Consider the following 19,656-nt stretch of genomic DNA (forward strand, 5'->3'; position numbering starts at 1 on the left):
GGTGAAATTTTATAGGTTCGTGGGGACGTAATTTCGTGTATTTTCTTATACCTACAAAACGAAATATGACTTTATAACCCTAATATATTATTCGTGGAGGATGTTAATTCGTGGATGAGAGGTACCCACGAAATCCACGAAAATTGAGCCACCACGAAATCTAATGATTCCACAGTATCTTATTAGTATTGACAAGTTCACTGAAATGCTATTTCTACACTTGATGAGTTCTATGCAGTGGTGATCCATACCTAGTCAGTATCCAATCTGGAATTATATACCTATATATCGCAGTGATCCACACCTGACATGGTCAGTACTATTAATTCTATGTTGCAGTGATCCACACCTGGCGAGGTCACATAGACAGCATCACCTGTATTGAGCTAGTGGAGAAACACAAACTCCTGATGACTGCCTCCAACGACTGCACCGTCAGACTCTGGAACTTCGATGGAGACTACATCGGTACGAATCCTTGTGCTGTTTTTATACGTTTATCAGTTACAAATAATTGTTTACAGGATTTCGGTAAACTAGAAATTATAAGATCAAGTATCCTTGTCTCTGAACATCATGGAGGCAATGATGGTAGGAATGTGTTCCATCTTCAATCTTTCGGCATATAAAATTGATCTGACTTCTTAATGTAACATTAATCTTTTAGTAAGAGAGCATAAATACTGGATACAAAATTATTTATCCATTATTATTATGAACAGGGACATTTGGTCAGCCTGACTCCTGGGATATCTACAAACCGTCCACGTACCGGCACCCCATGGTTCCCTACGATGTACTGATTGACCCTATGAGTCTCCCCACCCACCCGGTCATCGAAGAGAAGCAGAATACTCAGCAGATCATCCATGAAGGAGAAAACGTAGGTCAACCGGAACAACTCTTGATGATTTCGTTCATTGAGATCTTGTAGATCATTTAAGTGTGTCAAGGGGGAGAACTTTCTTAATTCTGTCTTATTAAGATCAGTGGTTTATGTCAAGGTGAAGAAATCATATTGATTTGATTGATAAAAATGTTTTTTAAATGGAAGAATTCTTCAGTGTTATTTCTTCGAGTCTGTCATCTTTTTGTCCAATGTTTGAAGGTTTTCCATATATATGTTTCTCTCTTGCAGGGTCATTTAAAAGCTCCCCAGTTTACATTTAAAAAGGAACAGTTTTACATTGATGATGATCAAATAGCAAAAGAACTCCACAAACTTCAGAGCATCCTAAAAGACGAATCTCTCACAGAGGAACAAGCAAAGGCTTACAAAGGCAAATGGTGAGTGTCCATTGGATGTATCAGCTGCAGAGAAATCCAAGACTGCTAAATATACTGTCAGCTCTATAATGTCATCATTATGAGATGACACACAATGTTGAAATACAAATTTTGTTTCTGGCAGTAGTGAACTTTATGAAATTATAACAAAAACTCAGTGCTTGCAATTTTATATTTTTGAAATTGGATAAAAACGGCTGAATGAGGAATTTAATACTGCCTAATATCTACAGTGTACATGTACCATAATATTTAAGGCAGTTGAATAAAAAAGTCTTATAGTACTTCAAAGTCTCAATTTTAACATTTGATCAATTTTGCCTTATGAAGTCACTGAGTTCACTTTAATTTTTCAACATAGGTTGAGACATGAGAAGACCAAAATAAAGGAAATAGACCGTGGTGGCCCGAGTGATTATCAGATGTTGAAATGGTCCCCTATTCAGGAACCTCCCGTGATCCCCAAACCCAAATCCATGAAAAAGAACAAAGATGACTCTTTTGACATTACATTAGAAATATAAACAGTTCAAATCTGAAGTTAATTTCTTGTTGCCATGGAAACTGTTATTTGTGGACTATGCATCATTTTATGTGATTTTACACGAGGTAATTCTTGGTTTTGATAACCTTTTCCCTGCATATTATACATGATAAAACTAGGGTAATATTGAAACACTACCATTCCTTGTAAGATCCTCAAGTTGAGATCTGTGAAGTCAATTTTGATAACCATCACAGTATATTATCTGTCTGTGTTGTAATACTGCCCTCAATTTAATTTCTTTTTTTGTGTTGTTATGAATGACACAGTTTTCAATACACTGAACTTTTTTGTAGAATTTATTTTTGGTAATCTGTTTTATTTGTAAATAATATACAATTTTTGCATTTTTTCTGGGATTTTTTTACCATAGATTTTTCTTCCTTTTGTTTTGCTTTGTCGTTGTTCTTTATAAAGAAGATGTACGTTCCCAGAATGCAGTGCTTCTGCTTCCCTGCAATAGGACAATACCTCTCAGCTTGAAGTTTCTGACTGTGTGAGATGCCATGTTATCCAGCATTTGTTTAGGACATTTTTATCTTGTATGATGATAAAACAACCCCTAGCTGTCTCATTTTTAAATGTGCATTTAGCTGATGCAAAATCTTTGAAATCAGTGTTTTGATTGTAATCTCATTTGTCTCTGCTTACATAATACATGTACTAGTGAATTAACTACGTATATGTACATGGTAAAAGCTGTCAATAGATTTAGATGACCTCTGCGTATATACGGAATATATTTTGAGATAAGCAGAGAGAGAGAGGAAGAGATAACAAGGAAAGTAAAGCATAGTATTACAATCCGTCCCATGATCCACAAATCTCCATTTTTTATCAGATTTATATATTGTTCTTTTTGAAGATTGTTCAGTATATTATATATATATTTATTTTTGTATGTTTCTGTTGACTGTGATATTTTTTATGCAAATAAAATTTCACCATTGAAATTAGTTCTCAGGTGTTTCCATCATTTTATTGTTGACCCATTTTATATCCCCATGGTAATTCATAGACTTTATTTTAAGAATTATCGGTAATGATTTTTAAAAAAATCCATTCCAATATGGAATAATTGTATCATCTGTACATCAAAGCGTGTTAATTAGCAGAGCGGGTGCTCCGGAGCGCTCACCAAATCTTGTTTAATGGGACCTTAAATTAGTGAATTTCGGTGAGTGCTCGCAAACACCTGCTCTGCCAATCTAAACAAAATTAGATCTTTGATCCGCTCCTATTAGATTGCTTTGTGTAGCGATCTAATAGGAGCGGATCAAAGATCTAATTTTAATTAGATTGCTGCTCTGCTGAACAGTTCTGGATTACATGTAAGGAGCATGATCAGAATCTGTTTAAAGGGAGATAATCCTGTTTGTCCTACACGTGACTGGTCTGAGTTAGGAGAGTTTAAGTGTCCTCGTGTCACCAGGTGTATTCTCTGCACCGATTGATCATTACCAGTAATGTTTTTATCTACACGATGGACCTATTTCCTTCTCTCGACCAGTGATAACACAATTGTATGTGATGTGTGGACGCTGGCACACACATGCACTATTTTTGTGAAATAGCGTGATATGTGAAGAAGAAAAACCATTAGCCATGCACACAAAGCAAATTAAGAAGCAGAGTTTATATAAAACCGGATTCTCAATTTCTACACACATACTTTTACCATTTTACAATACATTCCCATTTACATGAAAATCAAATAAGGAAAAAAAGAATTATTGTCCAAGTAAACACAGCAAATATTTCAGTAATAGTAAACATTAAAAAAAACATTTCTGTGTAGAAAATGATAAATAAAACTGTAATATTATGGTATCAAACATACACTGTGCTGATAACCTGATAGTTTGTACATGTTCCCACAGATCAGGGTGTAGTGTCTTGTTTATGTATAGGTATGATTCAATGCAAATATGTAACTCGGGTCAGGATTTTGAAATACTGTGGGTAGGGTGATTGAACATCTTGGAATTTCAAAGGTCAACATTGTTACATTGTTTGGGTCCAGTTTCACACCTTGTGGGTTTCAGGATTTGTCTTTTTTGTGTGTGTGTCTCCCGCCTTCAATCCTTCAGACTGATATCAATGATATTATCAATAAATAAATAATGCAGTGAGGTTACAGATATATACAGGTAAGGTAAAATATGTCACAAAAGTCTAAAGTTCACTCCCTTAGAGAGGGGGACGCTGGTTTTAAATGCATTCATTGCATAAAGGATTTTTATTAAAGGACTCAGAAATATTGGAGATATTAGATATTTTGGTTCAGATTTATTTGGGATTTATTTCCCATTAGCTGAATTGTTCATGTGAATCTCATTATTTTTAAAATGTGGCATATCATTGTGTTCATATTAAATGGTAAGTATCTTTTGTTATTCATGTTGTTGGATTTTTGTTTTATTTAATTTTTATTTTTTGCGCAAAATATTTGTCACTCGGACCCGGAAAAAATATGTATGGTAGAAACAGTTTTGACTTTTACTAACCAAAATCGGTTTCCTGCGGTTAGCAGACGGATTTTCTTTTTGGAATGATTTAGTTCTTGACATAATCACTATACTGATTCCTTTTTGGTTGTAATTGTCAAAACAGGATCACTTATCCAGTGTTACGTAAGTTCAAGTAAAGTATGTAGGAGTTAAACCTAAGTAAAGATACCGTCCATGCATGTCGGCATTGGAAGCGGTAAACAAGATTTATATTGATGGTTTTTATTTTACCAAAAGAGTTACTTTCCATAGATTTTTTATGTAAAGGAGAACTAGAATATAAAATTTTAAAAAACTTTAGGAGATGTGACTATCAGGAATTTTGTTTGAATGTTGACTTTTTTTGGGGGGGGGGGTTGTTGTTGTTGTTGTAGAATGTACTTTGACAGATCTATATTCAATATCTATATGCATCTTTGTTACTACAAGTATATATACCAAAGTATTTAACTGATGGTGTTTTTAACAAGTGCTCTTTCCTCCAGTTTTCTTTGTTTCTACGAGCTGGGCTGCCTGCCCCACTAAGTGGACAGAATACAATGGGAGGTGCTATTTCTTCACAACACAAGCATACCGATATAATGACGCCCTTAATCTCTGCAGCACACGCAACTCCACCCTGGTGATCATCAGAAGTAATGATGATTGGGTAAGAAGGCTGTCTTTCTGTAAAATGCTGCAGTTTTAGCTTTGTGTTACATTTCATATAGAGTACATTCAATACAAGTTGTTGGATTAAATTAACTTGTGAAAGGGTTTTCTTACCCATTTTTTTTGTAAATATGTACGTGTTCTTTTTTTCTTTATTTTAATCTTGAAGTATATAAGCATATAAAATGAAAAGGTGGCAACAAGGACAAAATCCAACATAACATTGTTTTAGTTTTATTTCAGTAATATGTTGTATTATGATAGAATTAAATATGAGACTTATACACATTATCAAAGTGTCTTTATCTAGTTAAACTATATACATTTCATACTTGCAACTAACTTATTACAATGTTCAGGTATGAGTTATATAAGGTACTATAATAGACTGAGAGGAGGAGTGAGTAGGCTTGAACCCAGGACCCTTTAGTTTAAAAACTCTACCAATTTAACTGAGCTAAATGGTCAATCCACTTGCTATCAGCAGCTAGTAGGAGCATGGCAGTACTGATCAGTCTATTTACACATCTATCACATTACCAAGATATCTTCTAGTCAAATTATAATTATGATCAAATTATGATAACAAGTAATGGATGATCATGCTGACAAATACCCTACATGATTTCAGAGTTGGTTGCGCGGGAAGATCCACACCCTGCAGACTGACAACTACTGGATCGGTTTACGAGTGTCCAACAGATCCTGGGTATGGGTGGATGGAACGACCTACAATCAGGCCAATGTGTAGGTTGTGTGGATACTATAGTGGTCCACTGTAAACTTTAAAACTGAATGAATACATCAAACAATGACATACATGTAGTAACTCATATAATGCTTCAATATTCATGAAGATTGTATTACAGAAAAACTCGTTTGGTGCAAACATTTATATAGCAAAATCTTGGAGATAATGAAGTTTTTTTTTTGAGTCCCTGGTAAAATTTTGAACAAACCTTTGCAAAATTTTATGGTAAAAACAAATTTGGATATACAAATTTACGGATATTATAGCGAACTGATTTTGAGTTCTATAGAGGTTAAAAATGACAAAAATTAACACTTATATCACAAATTTCTTTACATTTTAAACAGTTTGCACTACAATATGACAAAGGTTTGAATGAACTAATTATATCCACATAAATTCTTCAATTTACAATCCGATTATTATAGGTATATCAAAAAAAATGTATTTTCATTCTAGACCTTAGTTAGCAAAAATAGTACTCTGGTTGAAGGAAACATGTATACAGCGAATTTGCTATTATACATGTATTTATTAATTATTTCAATTAATCTCATTTTCAAATAACATTGAATTGATAAAATTCTATATCTAAGGTTTATGAAATTCTGGCCTGTTAGGATAGATTCTGAGGTGTTTATTTGGTAGAATATTTGATAAGGTGCAGTTAAAAAGAGATTTTTGACTTGAATCCAATGAAATGCTAAAACTGGTTGTTGAGATTCTCAAATAATTTAAGAAACATTCAATTATTATATGATAATAAATTATTTTTGTCAATTAAGTAACACTCATTCAATCAAATTTTAAGAAAGTAATATTGGTAATTTACTTTATGCATGGTGCACCATCTTTTTGATGGTAAATAATTTGTCCTCATCAATTCAAATACAATTATATAATCATAAGTAAAAATTAATATTTCTTCATCTGCTTGTAAATTTTTAAGGAAAAAGTTTCATTGAGCTAAAAAAAAATTCAGACAAAAGTTTTCTGCAGTTACTGAAACTTAGGTTTAAACTTTTAAATATATTTATTTCATGTTTTTTATCTTATATTTACCCAGATAAGTTATGTTTGCTTACCTTAGTTAAGTTATTGATAATGCTACATAATGCAAATTCAGGTAATCAAGAAATTATCTTGACTTAAATGATACACATACTTTCCTCCATTCAAACAAGAATATCATATTCCATCTTTTTTTGTTTAAGAATAGAAATCAGAATCAGAAATTAGACTGCTGATGCTATAGCAACAAAAAGGTGTCCTTTTCTTATTTAGTTACATTTATTTATCTGTAAGAAATTGCTTGATAAACATACATAGACGATTTCCACAAATTTGGTTGTTCAACCGTCTTCCGCTTCTGAGATCTCTTTGAGACAAAAGTTTCGTCTCGAGACCAGAAATGAACAAACAGAAGTGCTAAATGAAATTTAAAAATTTGGCGTTCTTGTACATTAACCAAATTTACTTTCTGTCTAACAGGCTAACAAAGACGGTCAAAGAAAAACAGTTAAATTATTAAAGACTGTGAAGGTTGACAAAACAACACCGGTTAAACACATCTACAAAACAATCTATCATCCATAAAAGTTTTGTTTCTTGATCACTTACAGTTTCTGAGATCTTACACGGACAAAATAAGAAAAATAAAAACTTATCTTATTAGAGATATCTTATCAGAAGTAGATTTTTTTTGTAAAAGTACCCAAAATTTTAGAATATTTTTTCATTGATATTTAAATCATATATGGGTACACACATTTTTGTTTAAAAATGTACATGATTGTATATAGAATGTAAAATGAAAAGGAAAAATAATTGATAAACTGCATGTTCTGTTGATTAGACCAATCCATTAGATAATAGATTGCTGCTTTCCTTCCAGACACTGGTTCCACAACATAACGCCATCAGTGACGGATGCACGACATAGTTGTGGGGCGATGAACTCTTACTCAAATGTCTACGGGCAGGTGTATGCTCGTTACTGCTTGGAGTCGCATCGCGTGGTCTGTGAAAAACCTAATGGTAAGAAAAGCTTCATTTACCTGTACCTAAACACAATTTGTTGGATATTTAACCTGTTTATATTGTAGACTATTTGGGGTTTTTTGTAATCCATTTTTAGGATACTAATATTTCCAAATTAGGATTTTTTCTACCTCTGAATTTGCATATATTTGAAGTTAAGTGCCTCAATACCAAATATTTTTATGTGTTTATGATATCAGTGATATTGTAAATTCCTAGCACGAGGAATTTATATCCACATTGAATTGAGAGAAGCACATCTTGCATATTTTGAAATCTTGCATTAATTTTTTTAACAGATGTAAACTAATAGGAAATATGATGAAAAATCGGTGTTCGCGATTTTATATTCTCGCAATTTCATGCAAAACGATAGAATTGCGAAATTAATTACCTGGTACTCTCGTAAAGTAAGGAATCTACAGTGTATGTAGCTTGTTTTGGTTCTGTGGTTGTAGACTCCTTTGAACTGTGTGACTCGAGCGACAACTGGGAGTACATCAATGGATTCTGCTACAAACTGTTTGACCAGAAGAGCAACTGGTTTGACGCCCGGTCAATTTGCCACCAGTATAATGCTGACCTGTACGTCCCCTCCTCCTACAGAATGGTACAGTCCATCAGTGACCTCATTCCCTGCCGCGCCCCCGACCAGAAGGCCTGGATAGGGATCTCAGACACTGTAAGAACAGCTACTTCAAGGGCACTTGTGTCAGACTAGCTCATTTTGATATCAGTTTCACTCTTACAAAAAAAGTATCGATAATAGAAAAGTGAGATGTATATAAAGAATAAGCTTGTGCAAGTTTAATGCCCCGGACTATATTGGACAAACTTAAATGATATCAGTCTCAGTTTACTGAAGGAATATCTAAGTGGAACATCTCACTTTTGACCTTAGCATCTCTTACCTGTGAAATACATGGGGGAAGGAGACAGGTCAAAGTGAGGATGTTCTGTATACAGGGAAATATTTGCCCCTGTTTTTTTCGTCCCTTCCCTCTTTCGTTGTCAGGAGTTACCTGGTAAATTCCAACGTACATCTCAAATTATCTTTCCTTAATCATGCATAACTTTGTCTGGGCGAATTCAAGACAGGGCGAAACCGTTTGCAAGTGAAGAAGGATGAAAATAACACGGGGTGAAAATAACCCTGTATACAGTGGTGTCTTTATTTCAAGGTCCAAAATCTGATTAATTTGAAGAGAAAACATTTGCTGCATCCTGATTGGGATCGATACTCAATAGAAGGTCGTTTTCTAAAGCTGTCATATGTCAGCTTACAGCAATAGTTTTATCAGCATTCATTTCAGAACTTGATGTATATAGGCCAATGCTTTCATATCTAATTTTATTGTTCTGTATAGCTTGCTTTGTTAGCCTGACTTTGGCATCCTCTTTTTTACCTCGCAGAGCTGGCCCGGGCACTTTGTGAACACTAAGAACCAGACACTGCGATACCAGGCATTCTATTCATTTGGAAGAGTGATAGTGTAAGTTCTCTCCCAAGCTGTTAAGTTTCATTTCATCCCTAGATGACGTCAACTGGAATGAAATCCTGAACAGCAATGTTTATATTTTACAGACAGAAAGGATCAACTTGTGTTTATGCTAATCCCATGACAAATTTCTACTGGCAAGCTACTGCATGTAGTGATGAAAACAAGTTTTTGTGTGAGAAAAAAGCAGGTATGGTCAGTCCTCAATTGCAATGATTTTTTGGTTTTTTTTCCCCAAAAAAGAAAAACTGGTCTTTGTTGATAATTCTTCCCAAACACTTGATATGTTGGTAACTACATGAAATCAATATTAATCTTTTTGTTTCACTGTCTTACCAAAAATGTATTAAATTTTAAATGAAAACAATTCATAAAAATTTTTCATTATTTTTTCATCATTATATTTTGTTTTATCTCTAAAAGGGACTTGTCCTGTTGGCTGGCAGGGTTACCTTGACAACTGTTACCAGCTCAATGATGCAAGCAGCTCTAGGATCACATGGTTCTTGGCCAAGCAGTTTTGTGAGAATCAGAATACATCCCTTTTGGTCATTGAGGAGTAAGTCATTTATATGACAAATTAGATATCTGTAATATTGGAGGTCCTAATGGCAGATGTAATGATTATATTTTGATTAAAAATTGAGGACATTTAGGTATGATTTCACACAGATGAAGACCTCGTCAATGAGAAACTTTTCTTGGTATTTTGCAGTGCAGGGGAGGATGGATTCATCCAACAAATAATGAACAACCAGAAGATCTCTGCTGCGTGGATTGGATTTTCTGGTAATATCATATTTTCTGCATTTTACGAAAGTGGAAATAAGCTTTCAGAACCATCTGTGCTTTTATTTTTGAGTTATTACCTCCCTTTGTTGGGTCTTGTATGGTTTTACATTGCGTACTCTACATACAACACAAATCTCCACTTTGAAGTATATCTCTGCTAGTCATAATGCTGATAGTTACTATGCTGCTAGTCATAATGCTGCTTGTTATAATGCTGCTTCTACATACAACATAAAATCTCCACTTTGAAGTATACCTCTGCTAGTCATAATGCTGCTAGTTAAAATGCTGCTAGTTATTGTGCTGCTCGTTATAATGCTGCTAGTTGTAACACTGCTTATTATAATGTTGCTAGTTGTAATGCCGCTAGTTATAATGCTGCTAGTTGTAAAGCCGCTAGTTATATTGCTTCTCATTGTAATGCTGCTAGTTGTAACACTGTTTGTTATAATACTGCTAGTTGTAACACTGCTCGTTATAATGCTGCTAGTTATAATGCTGCTAGTTATTGTGCTGCTCGTTATAATGCTGCTAGTTGTAACACTGCTTATTATAATGTTGCTAGTTGTAATGCCGCTAGTTATAATGCTGCTAGTTGTAAAGCCGCTAGTTATATTGCTTCTCATTGTAATGCTGCTAGTTGTAACACTGTTTGTTATAATACTGCTAGTTGTAACACTGCTCGTTATAATGCTGCTAGTTATTGTGCTGCTCGTTATAATGCTGCTAGTTATAACACTGCTTATTATAATGTTGCTAGTTGTAATGCTGTTAGTTGTACATGTAAAGCCGCTAGTTATATTGCTTCTCATTATAATGCTGCTAGTTTTAACACTGCTCGTTATAATGCAGCATGCTTGCTTTATACTGAAGATATATGTCAGAGTAGCAAGACAAGTTGTCCTAGCTTTTATGAAGTGTGAAGATGAAAAAGACACTTAAGCAAATGACACAGGTTTGAATACTTTTGACTGTGTATCTTCCTAAATACAAACAGGGGTACAACATATACCCCTCAGAAAGATCAAGTACTATAAAGAACATAAAACAATATCCATCTACTCAGGTATATGTAACAGTCTCTTACGTCTCTTTGGTTGTAGATTCGGACCAAGCAGGTACCCTAAAGTGGATGAGTGGTCAGACATTGTCCTCCAGTAACTACACAAACTGGAGTCCACACTACCCCCAGAAACACCCCAACCAAACAGACTGTGGCAAGGTTGAGGCCGGTAAAACAGCTGTATTATCCCTATATATAACAAAGTATTGTAAATATTACATATGAAAGAGAGAGAGAGAGAGAGAGAGAGAGAGAGAGAGAGGGAGAGAGAGAGAGAGATATTTAGTGTATTGCGTCAAATTTTAGTTCACCTCAGTATATCTTCACTAATTATATTTATTTAGGGCCATCCTCATCATCATGGTCAAATGGATACTGCTTTATTTCTCTGCCATTCATCTGTAAAGCCAAAGTGATTACAAAGGTCACAAGCCCAACAAAACCAGGTGAGACTTAAAAGATAAATTTTGAAATAATTTTGAAGTTTTAAAATGGGATCAATTATTGATATGAATGGGTATGAATTTGAGTTGAGGATAGATTTGTTGACAGCTCTAATTAAATGACAATCTATGTTAAAAAATGGAAACTAGATATTTTATATTTGCAAATATAACATACCCTATGTTAGCTTCTACAGATGCCTGTGTGTATTAACGGCCAGCAGTCACTGGGACCACTGTGCTGGCCTGACCGCTTCCTGTTGTGGTCATATATAATAGTGGTTTATCTAGTGTTTAGATCATAACATACTCTGTGTATGGTACTACAGACTTCTCTCTGTATTAAACAGCGACCAGCCACTGTGACCCTGGATGGACTCTGTACCGGTCGGACTGCTACCTGTTTGGTAATGACTCTGCCCAGTCCTGGACCAACGCCCGCCATGTCTGTTACGGCTACAACGCGGACCTCACCACCATCCGCGATCCCTACGAACAGTCCTTCATCACAGGTTATTATTAGGACTATATTATGGAATAATGCTACACAGTCCTATTTATAGCATCCATATGAATATCAAGTATTCAATTCAAACACTCTCTACAAGAATTTAATAGAAACATTCAACTCATGAAGTATTCAACTTAATCTCTCTTGTGGAAGTGAAATGATAAAATATTTTCTCCTTGTACAAAAATACATTCCATGGATCAAGATTTCAAACAAATGACAGAAACTTACATATTTTAGTCAGTTTTCAATGAATTCATGAACAGATGAGAAAATTTTTATAACATGTATTCTGCTTGATATTTAGCTCATATACCAGATATAGGAACATCATGGATTGGACTGAAATATAGCAGTGAATATAAAAAATTCAGATGGGTGGATTCAAGATTTGTAAATGTAAGTTATCTAGCACAATTTCCATATGCTATTCTCTATTATGTGTAGTCCAACATTAATATATGAAACATCAATATCTCTACTAGATACATGTATGTTGAAGAGAGTTGAGATGCCACAACAACTTATTCTTTAATTATTTTCACAATATCTTTAAATTTTGGATATTTAAATGAATTTATTTTGTCATTCAGAGTTGGGGATATTGAGGTTTGACTTTATTGGGCTGAGTGATGATAAATCAAAATGAGGCAATGAGTTGACCTTTAATGTGTGTGTTTTTAGGGAAACTTTCAAAACTTTTATCCCGGTGAACCGGATGATGTAGATGACGGAGCTTTCTGTATCAAGATACAGGCAGGTCGGCAGGATTTCACCGGGTCCTGGGACGACCAGAACTGTACCAGTCCTCTCAGCTTCATCTGTAGGAAACCCTCAGGTAAGTCAGCTCACCTGGACAGCAGGATTAGTGAGGTGTCCTTGATTTTTTGGTGATCTCACTACATTACGAGTGACATTGCTGACTCTGTACATGTATCAGACTAAAGGTGCTTGTTTATTCACTGTTAATACGTGTAGCCAGTGGTAGAATAAAGCCAAGCTTGGGTCATTGTTCATACATGTAGATATTTATTATACAGAAAAAAGCTGAAATTTTGAAATTACGATTAACACAGAATAGACACAAATGACAAGACAATTAGACACAGACAAACATAGAAAATAGTTTTGCAATATTATAATTTAGAATGAAGTTTATTTTAATACTTTAATCCTTACTTAGACTAACTATCCAACTTTAAGTACTAGTATATTGCTATGCTGTTAGTATTGTGCTTGCCAGTTCAAGGGCTAGGTGGAGAGTGACGGACAGGTATCAGGTTTTGGCGGGGAAGAGTGCGTGTCAAGTTAGTCATGTGACTCTATTGTCTAGTTGTGTCATTGTCCACGTTACAGATTTTAAACTTTCATTCATAAACACTCACTCTACACATGTATACCAATCAAACATGTACACCAGTGTTGTAATTTAAGATACAAATAATATTAATATACATTGTACATGTAACTGGTTTACATACACATAAATGAATCAGACTAGAGGTGCTTGTTTATTCATGGCTAATACATGTGCTGTATAAGACTATTGGAGCTTGTTCATTCTGTTTCAGTTCCTGGTTCACAGTCCACAGTCATACCATCAACCACTCCAGGTAAAGTTCAAATGAAATTCAATATATCCTTGGCAGAATTTTTTAAAAAACATTCGATATGTTATAGGCTTTTAAATAGATGAAATGTACTGTATATTCCTAATTTAGCATTTATTTTACATTTCTGTGAAAAATTGCAAAAAGGAGTTGTGAACTATATGAAATTATAATAAAAATTTGGCATTCACATTTTCATATTTTTGCGATTTGATACAAAATGTTGGAATTATGGAAGGAAATGCTTGCATAAAAAATAAGAATACAGTACCTATTCAACAGAAATTCTTAATGTGGTACCTATATGCTCAATGTTAGAAGTTTTCAATAAAAATCCTGATTAGGAGAGGGTTATGAGTATAGTCAGACATGTATTGAGATTAAAATAACCCCATTTAATTAAAAGGTTTAGAAAGGAATCATTTGTTTGATGAGAGCTACTAGAAAAGAATCTCACAAAATGGAAAATTAAAATTTATAGAAGCAAAAATGATTATTACTCTTGCATTGGTAAGGTCAGATATGGTTCTTGATTGGGCCCCTGAAGAGCCTGATGCCTTAAAGGTTACCCAAGTAAATGAAATATGGTAATTGATAGGCTGGTCTTTGTTGAACAAATGACAAGAAATAAGGTCTAAAATGTCTGTTTGCCTTTGAACTACAGCGCCCTGGAATGCTGCCTGTGGCCAGGGCTGGATCTCCAACAAGCTGAGCAACACCTGTTACCAGGTGGTGCTGGGTAAACCCAAGACCTGGAATGAGGCATTGTGGGATTGTAACCGGATGGGTGGGACCCTGCTTAACATTGAGAGCATTAGAGAGCAGCATTACATTCAAGGTAACACTTAATTAACACTTAATTAACACTCAATTAACACTTAATTAACCTAACTTTAATCAAGGAAACCTCATTTTCATCACTTTATTATACCAATTACTTTGCATACATCACAATATAATCTCTACACCTAAAATAAACTATAACCTTCTGATCAATGCAGTTTCCCTACGTATGCGATAGACTCATTTTTAGATGAATTCAGTGTAACTTTATTAAATCCTAGGTAATTTTTTTGATCTCATATTCTAAAGCTACCTCTCTTGCCTTTGACAGCTATATATGAATAAAATGGAAATGTTCATGGTAAATATGAATTTTGTGGAGTTAAACATGCTTATATTTCTAATATTCCTTATTTTGTTTCATCAGGAATTCTAAGCACCGGTCAGTACGCCAGCATTCAGTCCAACTTCTGGATTGGGGGGTCAGACGCCACTCGGGAGGGGGGCTGGGAGTGGATCAACACCACCCAACCCTTCGCCTATCTAAACTGGCACCCAGGTAGGCATATTGTACATGATTGTATATGCATGTGTTGCCTGTATGCCTAAACTTGTCAAATTTCAACTGTTTCTTATTTCGAATGTGCTTTTTTTGGCAAAATTATTCCTATGCAAATAATTTATTGAACGAATATCTTTAAATTATTCCTATTAATTGTAAATAATCTTATGAAAGCTTTGAATTCTCAATGCCAGAAAAATGCATAATTTTTAAAGAGAAGAAAATGTAGAAATTACAACTTGATTACTGTGGTTTCATTAATATTCAAGGGTATCAATTTTCGTGGATAAAGTGAAAATCACAGTTTCAAGGATACGTAAATTCGTGGCCAATGACCATTTCAATACAAAGTGTTAAGAGAAATTGGGTTTCAATGAACATTTAATTTCGTGGATCAACTTAACAACGAAATCCACGAAAATTGGTATTCAACGAATATTGATGAAACCACAGAATTTAAAGCCTTATACCATAAAACATGTACCTATCTTGGTGCTTGTTTGTATAGGTGAGCCTAATGAGGCGTTGACGGGTGAGGACTGTATGGAGATGGTGACATCCTGGGGGTACCAGTGGAACGACAAGCGCTGCGACCATGAACAGCAGTACATCTGTAAAAAGCCAGGTATCTGTTTACACCCAGCTTCACAGCCTCCAGACCATGTAGAAATGTTGGACAATCTTGTTGACTGAACTTCAATTTCTCTTTAATTTGCGGAGCTTTTGTTCTAAGACAAATTTTTAAAAAATTGATTTTGATCCAATTTTTTTTTTACTTTTCAGCCCTATTGCCTTCGACACCAGCAGGGGCTCCTACTCCGCTCTCACCGTGTAAGTCAAACACAGAATAAAACAGTAGGGACAGGGCTTTTTCTGTATTTTGTGCCAATTTTGAAAGCAAATTAATGTAAAAGCAATTTACCATAAAGTCTCATGTAATAAGACATGTATAATATTAATGAAATCACAGTATCTATCTCTCACTGTTGTTATTATGTGTCCTGTATCTGTTTAGCGAGCTGTGATCCACAGCCCCTGTTGTCTGGAGACTACTCCGTTTTAGATGATGTCATCAAAGCTACATCACAACGTGACACTATTCATGGTTCACCAAGCTCTAGGATTTACCCTGGAAGCAAAGGTACCAGACACCTTACTTTTTTGTAGAAAGAAATATTGTAGAAAGAAAATGCAAGTTTTTTATGTGTGAAGTAAACTTGGTACTTATTAATAAATAAAACTTTAAGCATGATAAATTTTTTAATGTGTTGTCACTGTTGTTTTTTATTTATAAATAAAAGTAAAAAGCTTTTTGGAAAATTTTCTCAAACTGACCATATTAAAAAAAGAAACTTTGTTTGGAGTTGGAGTATGTCATACATGTGTATAATATGAAAGAAAATTGAATGGTTATCATGTACATTCTGTTTCAAAATTTCTCTCTTACATCAAGGTGGCTGGAGTGCCCAGCACAACAATAAGGGGGAGTTTATCCAGGTATCTTTCTACAACATGGCCATTATGAAGGGGGTGGTCACAATGGGACGGTCGGACGCCCTGGAGTGGGTCACTCATTACAAGATCCGGTACCAGTACGACTACTACTCGGAGTGGAACTGGTATGAGGAACCTCCGGGCCAGGTCAAGGTGAGAATGGTTACAGCAAGTTCTGGAACTCTGGTACCTGTAAGGTGCTCTGTGTCAGGAACTCTGGTACATGCAAGGTGCTCTGTTTCTGAAACTTCAGATACATGCAAGGTGCTCTGTTTCTGAAACTCCAGATACATGCAAGATGCTCTGTGTCTGGAACTCCAGATACATGCAAGGTGCTCTGTGTCTGGAACTCCAGATACATGCAAGATGCTCTGTGTCTGGAACTCCAGATACATGCAAGGTGCTCTGTGTCTGGAACTCCAGATATAGCAAGGTGCTCTGTGTCTGGAACTCCAGATACATGCAAGGTGCTCTGTGTTTGGAACTCCAGATATAGCAAGGTGCTCTGTGTCTTGAACTCCAGATACATACAAGGTGCTCTGTGTCTTGAACTCCAGATACTTGCAAGGTGCTCTGTGTTGCAACTCCAGATACATGTAAGGTGCTCTGTGTTGAAACTCCAGATACATGTAAGGTGCTCTGTGTCTGGAACTCCAAATACATGTCATATTTTCTCATTATGGTTTTTACATGAACAGCTTTTATAATTTTCTAGCTGAGATTGCAAATACAGAGTACCATATACATTGTTGTAATTGTGTAGTCAGTTCTGGTCAGTGTTTTATTTAGATTACTCTAATGTCAATAATGCCAAAACCTGATTGAATCACAACCTGTGTTCCTTTTTGTTCTGATAATTTATTTTAGCTTTATATACAAGTATGTAGGATTTAAGACAGCACTTGCTAGGTATACAGGGTTTTGTTGCAAACAGTGGCTCATTGTATCCAGTGTCATTATATTTGGAGTTCAGTGTACAAGTCACCTTATAGTTGTTCCTTTTGCACTGATCAATTTTTCTCCATCTTCCTCATCATTTTTATTGTCCCCCGCCGCAACGTGGAGCGGGGACATAGAAATGCCGGGCGTCCGTCCGTGCGTCCGTGTGTCCGTGCGTCCGTCCGTCACACTTTTTTGTAAGCGCTCTCATGCCTACAAATTTTGACGGATTTTCATTAAATTTATACCAAATGTTTACACCACTAATACTTTGGTCAAGTTGAAAAATCAGCATTGGTCGATACTTTTTGTTGGAGTTATGGGACTTTGATCAAAATAAAGACTCCGTTTTATCCAAAAACTGACCTTTTAAGCGCTCTCATGCCTACAAATTTTGACGGATTTTCATTAGATTTATACCATATGTTTATACTACTATTACCTTGGTCAAGTTCGAAAATCAGCATTGGTTGATACTTTTTGTTGGAGTTATGGGACTTTGTGCGGATTTATCACACTTTTTTGTAAGCGCTCTCATGCCTACAAATTTTGATGGATTTTCATTAAATTTATAGCAAATGTTTATACCACTATTATCTTGGTCAAGTTCGAAAATTAGCATTGGTCGATACTTTTTGTTGGAGTTATTGGACTTTGTGACCTTGTAAGCGCTCTCATGCCTACAAATTTTGACAGATTTTCATTATTTATACCAAATGTTTATACCACTAATACTTTGGTCAAGTTCTTTTTAGATTGTAGTATTTTGGGTATATTTGAGACAGGAAAAATAGAAAAGAAAATAGGTGGTGGGGGTAAAAAAAATGTTCCTCCCAACCTCCCCACACATTTAATTCTGGAACAGCCATGAGTGTTTGAAAATATTCCAATATACAGTATACTAGTATACTGCTTGACCAGCGGGGGACCCAGGAATTCTATTCTTGTATAATAAGAAATAAATCATACAAAAATTGTTGGCATTGTCTTCTTTAAAAAACTCTTAAATTTTCAAACAAAAAATAATAAAAGACAGATTTCCTATATTTTTGCAAACAAAACCTGCATAAATGGTGTACTATTGAATTTGTGTTGAACATCTGACCAAAAAAAGGAACATTTGATTGCAATGACAGATTTATATTTGTACTAGACTACTGGGTAAAATAATCTGCATTTCATTGAAATATTGTTTGTTGTCCCCCGCCGCAACGCGGAGCGGGGACATAGAAATGCATGGCGTCCGTCCGTGCGTCCGTCCGTCACACTTTTTTGTAAGCGCTCTCATGCCTACAAATTTTGATTGATTTTCATTAAATTTATACCAAATGTTTATACCACTATTACCTTAGTCAAGTTTGAAAATCATCATTGGTCGATACTTTTTGTTGGAGTTATGGGACTTTGACCACAATAATGACTCCGTTTTATTCAAAAATTGACCTTGTAAGCGCTCTCATGCCTACAAATTTTGACGGATTTTCATTAAATTTATACCAAATGTTTATACCACTAATACCTTGGTCAAGTTCGAAAATCAGCATTGGTCGATACTTTTTGTTGGAGTTATGGGTCTTTGACCACAATAATGACTCCGTTTTATCGAAAAATTGACCTTGTAAGCGCTCTCATGCCTACAAATTTTGACGGATTTTCATTAAATTTATACCAAATGTTTATACCACTAATACCTTGGTCAAGTTCCTAAATCAGCCTTGGTCGATAGACTTGATACTAGTATACTGCTTGACCGGCGGGGGACCCAAGAATTCTATTCTTGTTACTTTCATCTTCTCTTACCTGATATTGTAGGGGAGAGGAAGAAATGGACTTTGTTTTTAAAAAATTGTTGGTCAATCAGTAATTTGGTCCTGTGTTTTGTTTAGATTTTCACAGGTAACACAGACAATGTCAACCAAGTCAACAACACAATACAGTTCCCTTTTGAGGCCAAGTCTGTCCGACTGTACCCCGAGACATGGAACGGGGGCATCTCTCTACGCTGGGAGATACTGGGATGTATCGAAGGTCTGTATTTAAATGAGTTGCCCTCTGTATCTAAACAACTATCACAGCCTGGCCCTCAGGTTGTAGGGACACTGAAACAAAAAATAAGACAAGATTTATGAGGACCAAATTAGGACCCTGTAGAGGGCATATTTGTAAAGAGTAATGAC

General features: G+C 35.2%; 1 protein-coding gene across 1 annotated transcript in view; it reads left to right on the forward strand.

The window, feature by feature from the left end:
* LOC128156682 (uncharacterized) overlaps window positions 1-19,656 on the forward strand; it is a 54,888-nt gene that overhangs the window by 13,690 nt on the left and 21,542 nt on the right. Inside the window, exons 21-45 of the mRNA XM_052818907.1 lie at window positions 340-468; window positions 723-883; window positions 1,139-1,287; window positions 1,649-1,698; window positions 4,827-4,990; window positions 5,624-5,739; window positions 7,638-7,780; window positions 8,242-8,465; window positions 9,197-9,276; window positions 9,369-9,472; window positions 9,706-9,841; window positions 9,998-10,071; window positions 11,178-11,306; window positions 11,482-11,583; window positions 11,931-12,092; window positions 12,399-12,490; window positions 12,776-12,929; window positions 13,663-13,704; window positions 14,366-14,539; window positions 14,912-15,043; window positions 15,555-15,671; window positions 15,830-15,877; window positions 16,062-16,187; window positions 16,500-16,693; window positions 19,366-19,507. Of these exons, the coding sequence (XP_052674867.1) occupies window positions 340-468; window positions 723-883; window positions 1,139-1,287; window positions 1,649-1,698; window positions 4,827-4,990; window positions 5,624-5,739; window positions 7,638-7,780; window positions 8,242-8,465; window positions 9,197-9,276; window positions 9,369-9,472; window positions 9,706-9,841; window positions 9,998-10,071; window positions 11,178-11,306; window positions 11,482-11,583; window positions 11,931-12,092; window positions 12,399-12,490; window positions 12,776-12,929; window positions 13,663-13,704; window positions 14,366-14,539; window positions 14,912-15,043; window positions 15,555-15,671; window positions 15,830-15,877; window positions 16,062-16,187; window positions 16,500-16,693; window positions 19,366-19,507 (3,144 nt within the window). The remainder of the gene's footprint in view (window positions 1-339; window positions 469-722; window positions 884-1,138; window positions 1,288-1,648; window positions 1,699-4,826; window positions 4,991-5,623; window positions 5,740-7,637; window positions 7,781-8,241; window positions 8,466-9,196; window positions 9,277-9,368; window positions 9,473-9,705; window positions 9,842-9,997; window positions 10,072-11,177; window positions 11,307-11,481; window positions 11,584-11,930; window positions 12,093-12,398; window positions 12,491-12,775; window positions 12,930-13,662; window positions 13,705-14,365; window positions 14,540-14,911; window positions 15,044-15,554; window positions 15,672-15,829; window positions 15,878-16,061; window positions 16,188-16,499; window positions 16,694-19,365; window positions 19,508-19,656) is intronic.

This window comes from Crassostrea angulata, chromosome 7 (genome assembly GCF_025612915.1).
Source record: "Crassostrea angulata isolate pt1a10 chromosome 7, ASM2561291v2, whole genome shotgun sequence".
Classification (NCBI taxonomy): Eukaryota; Metazoa; Mollusca; class Bivalvia; order Ostreida; family Ostreidae; genus Magallana; species Magallana angulata.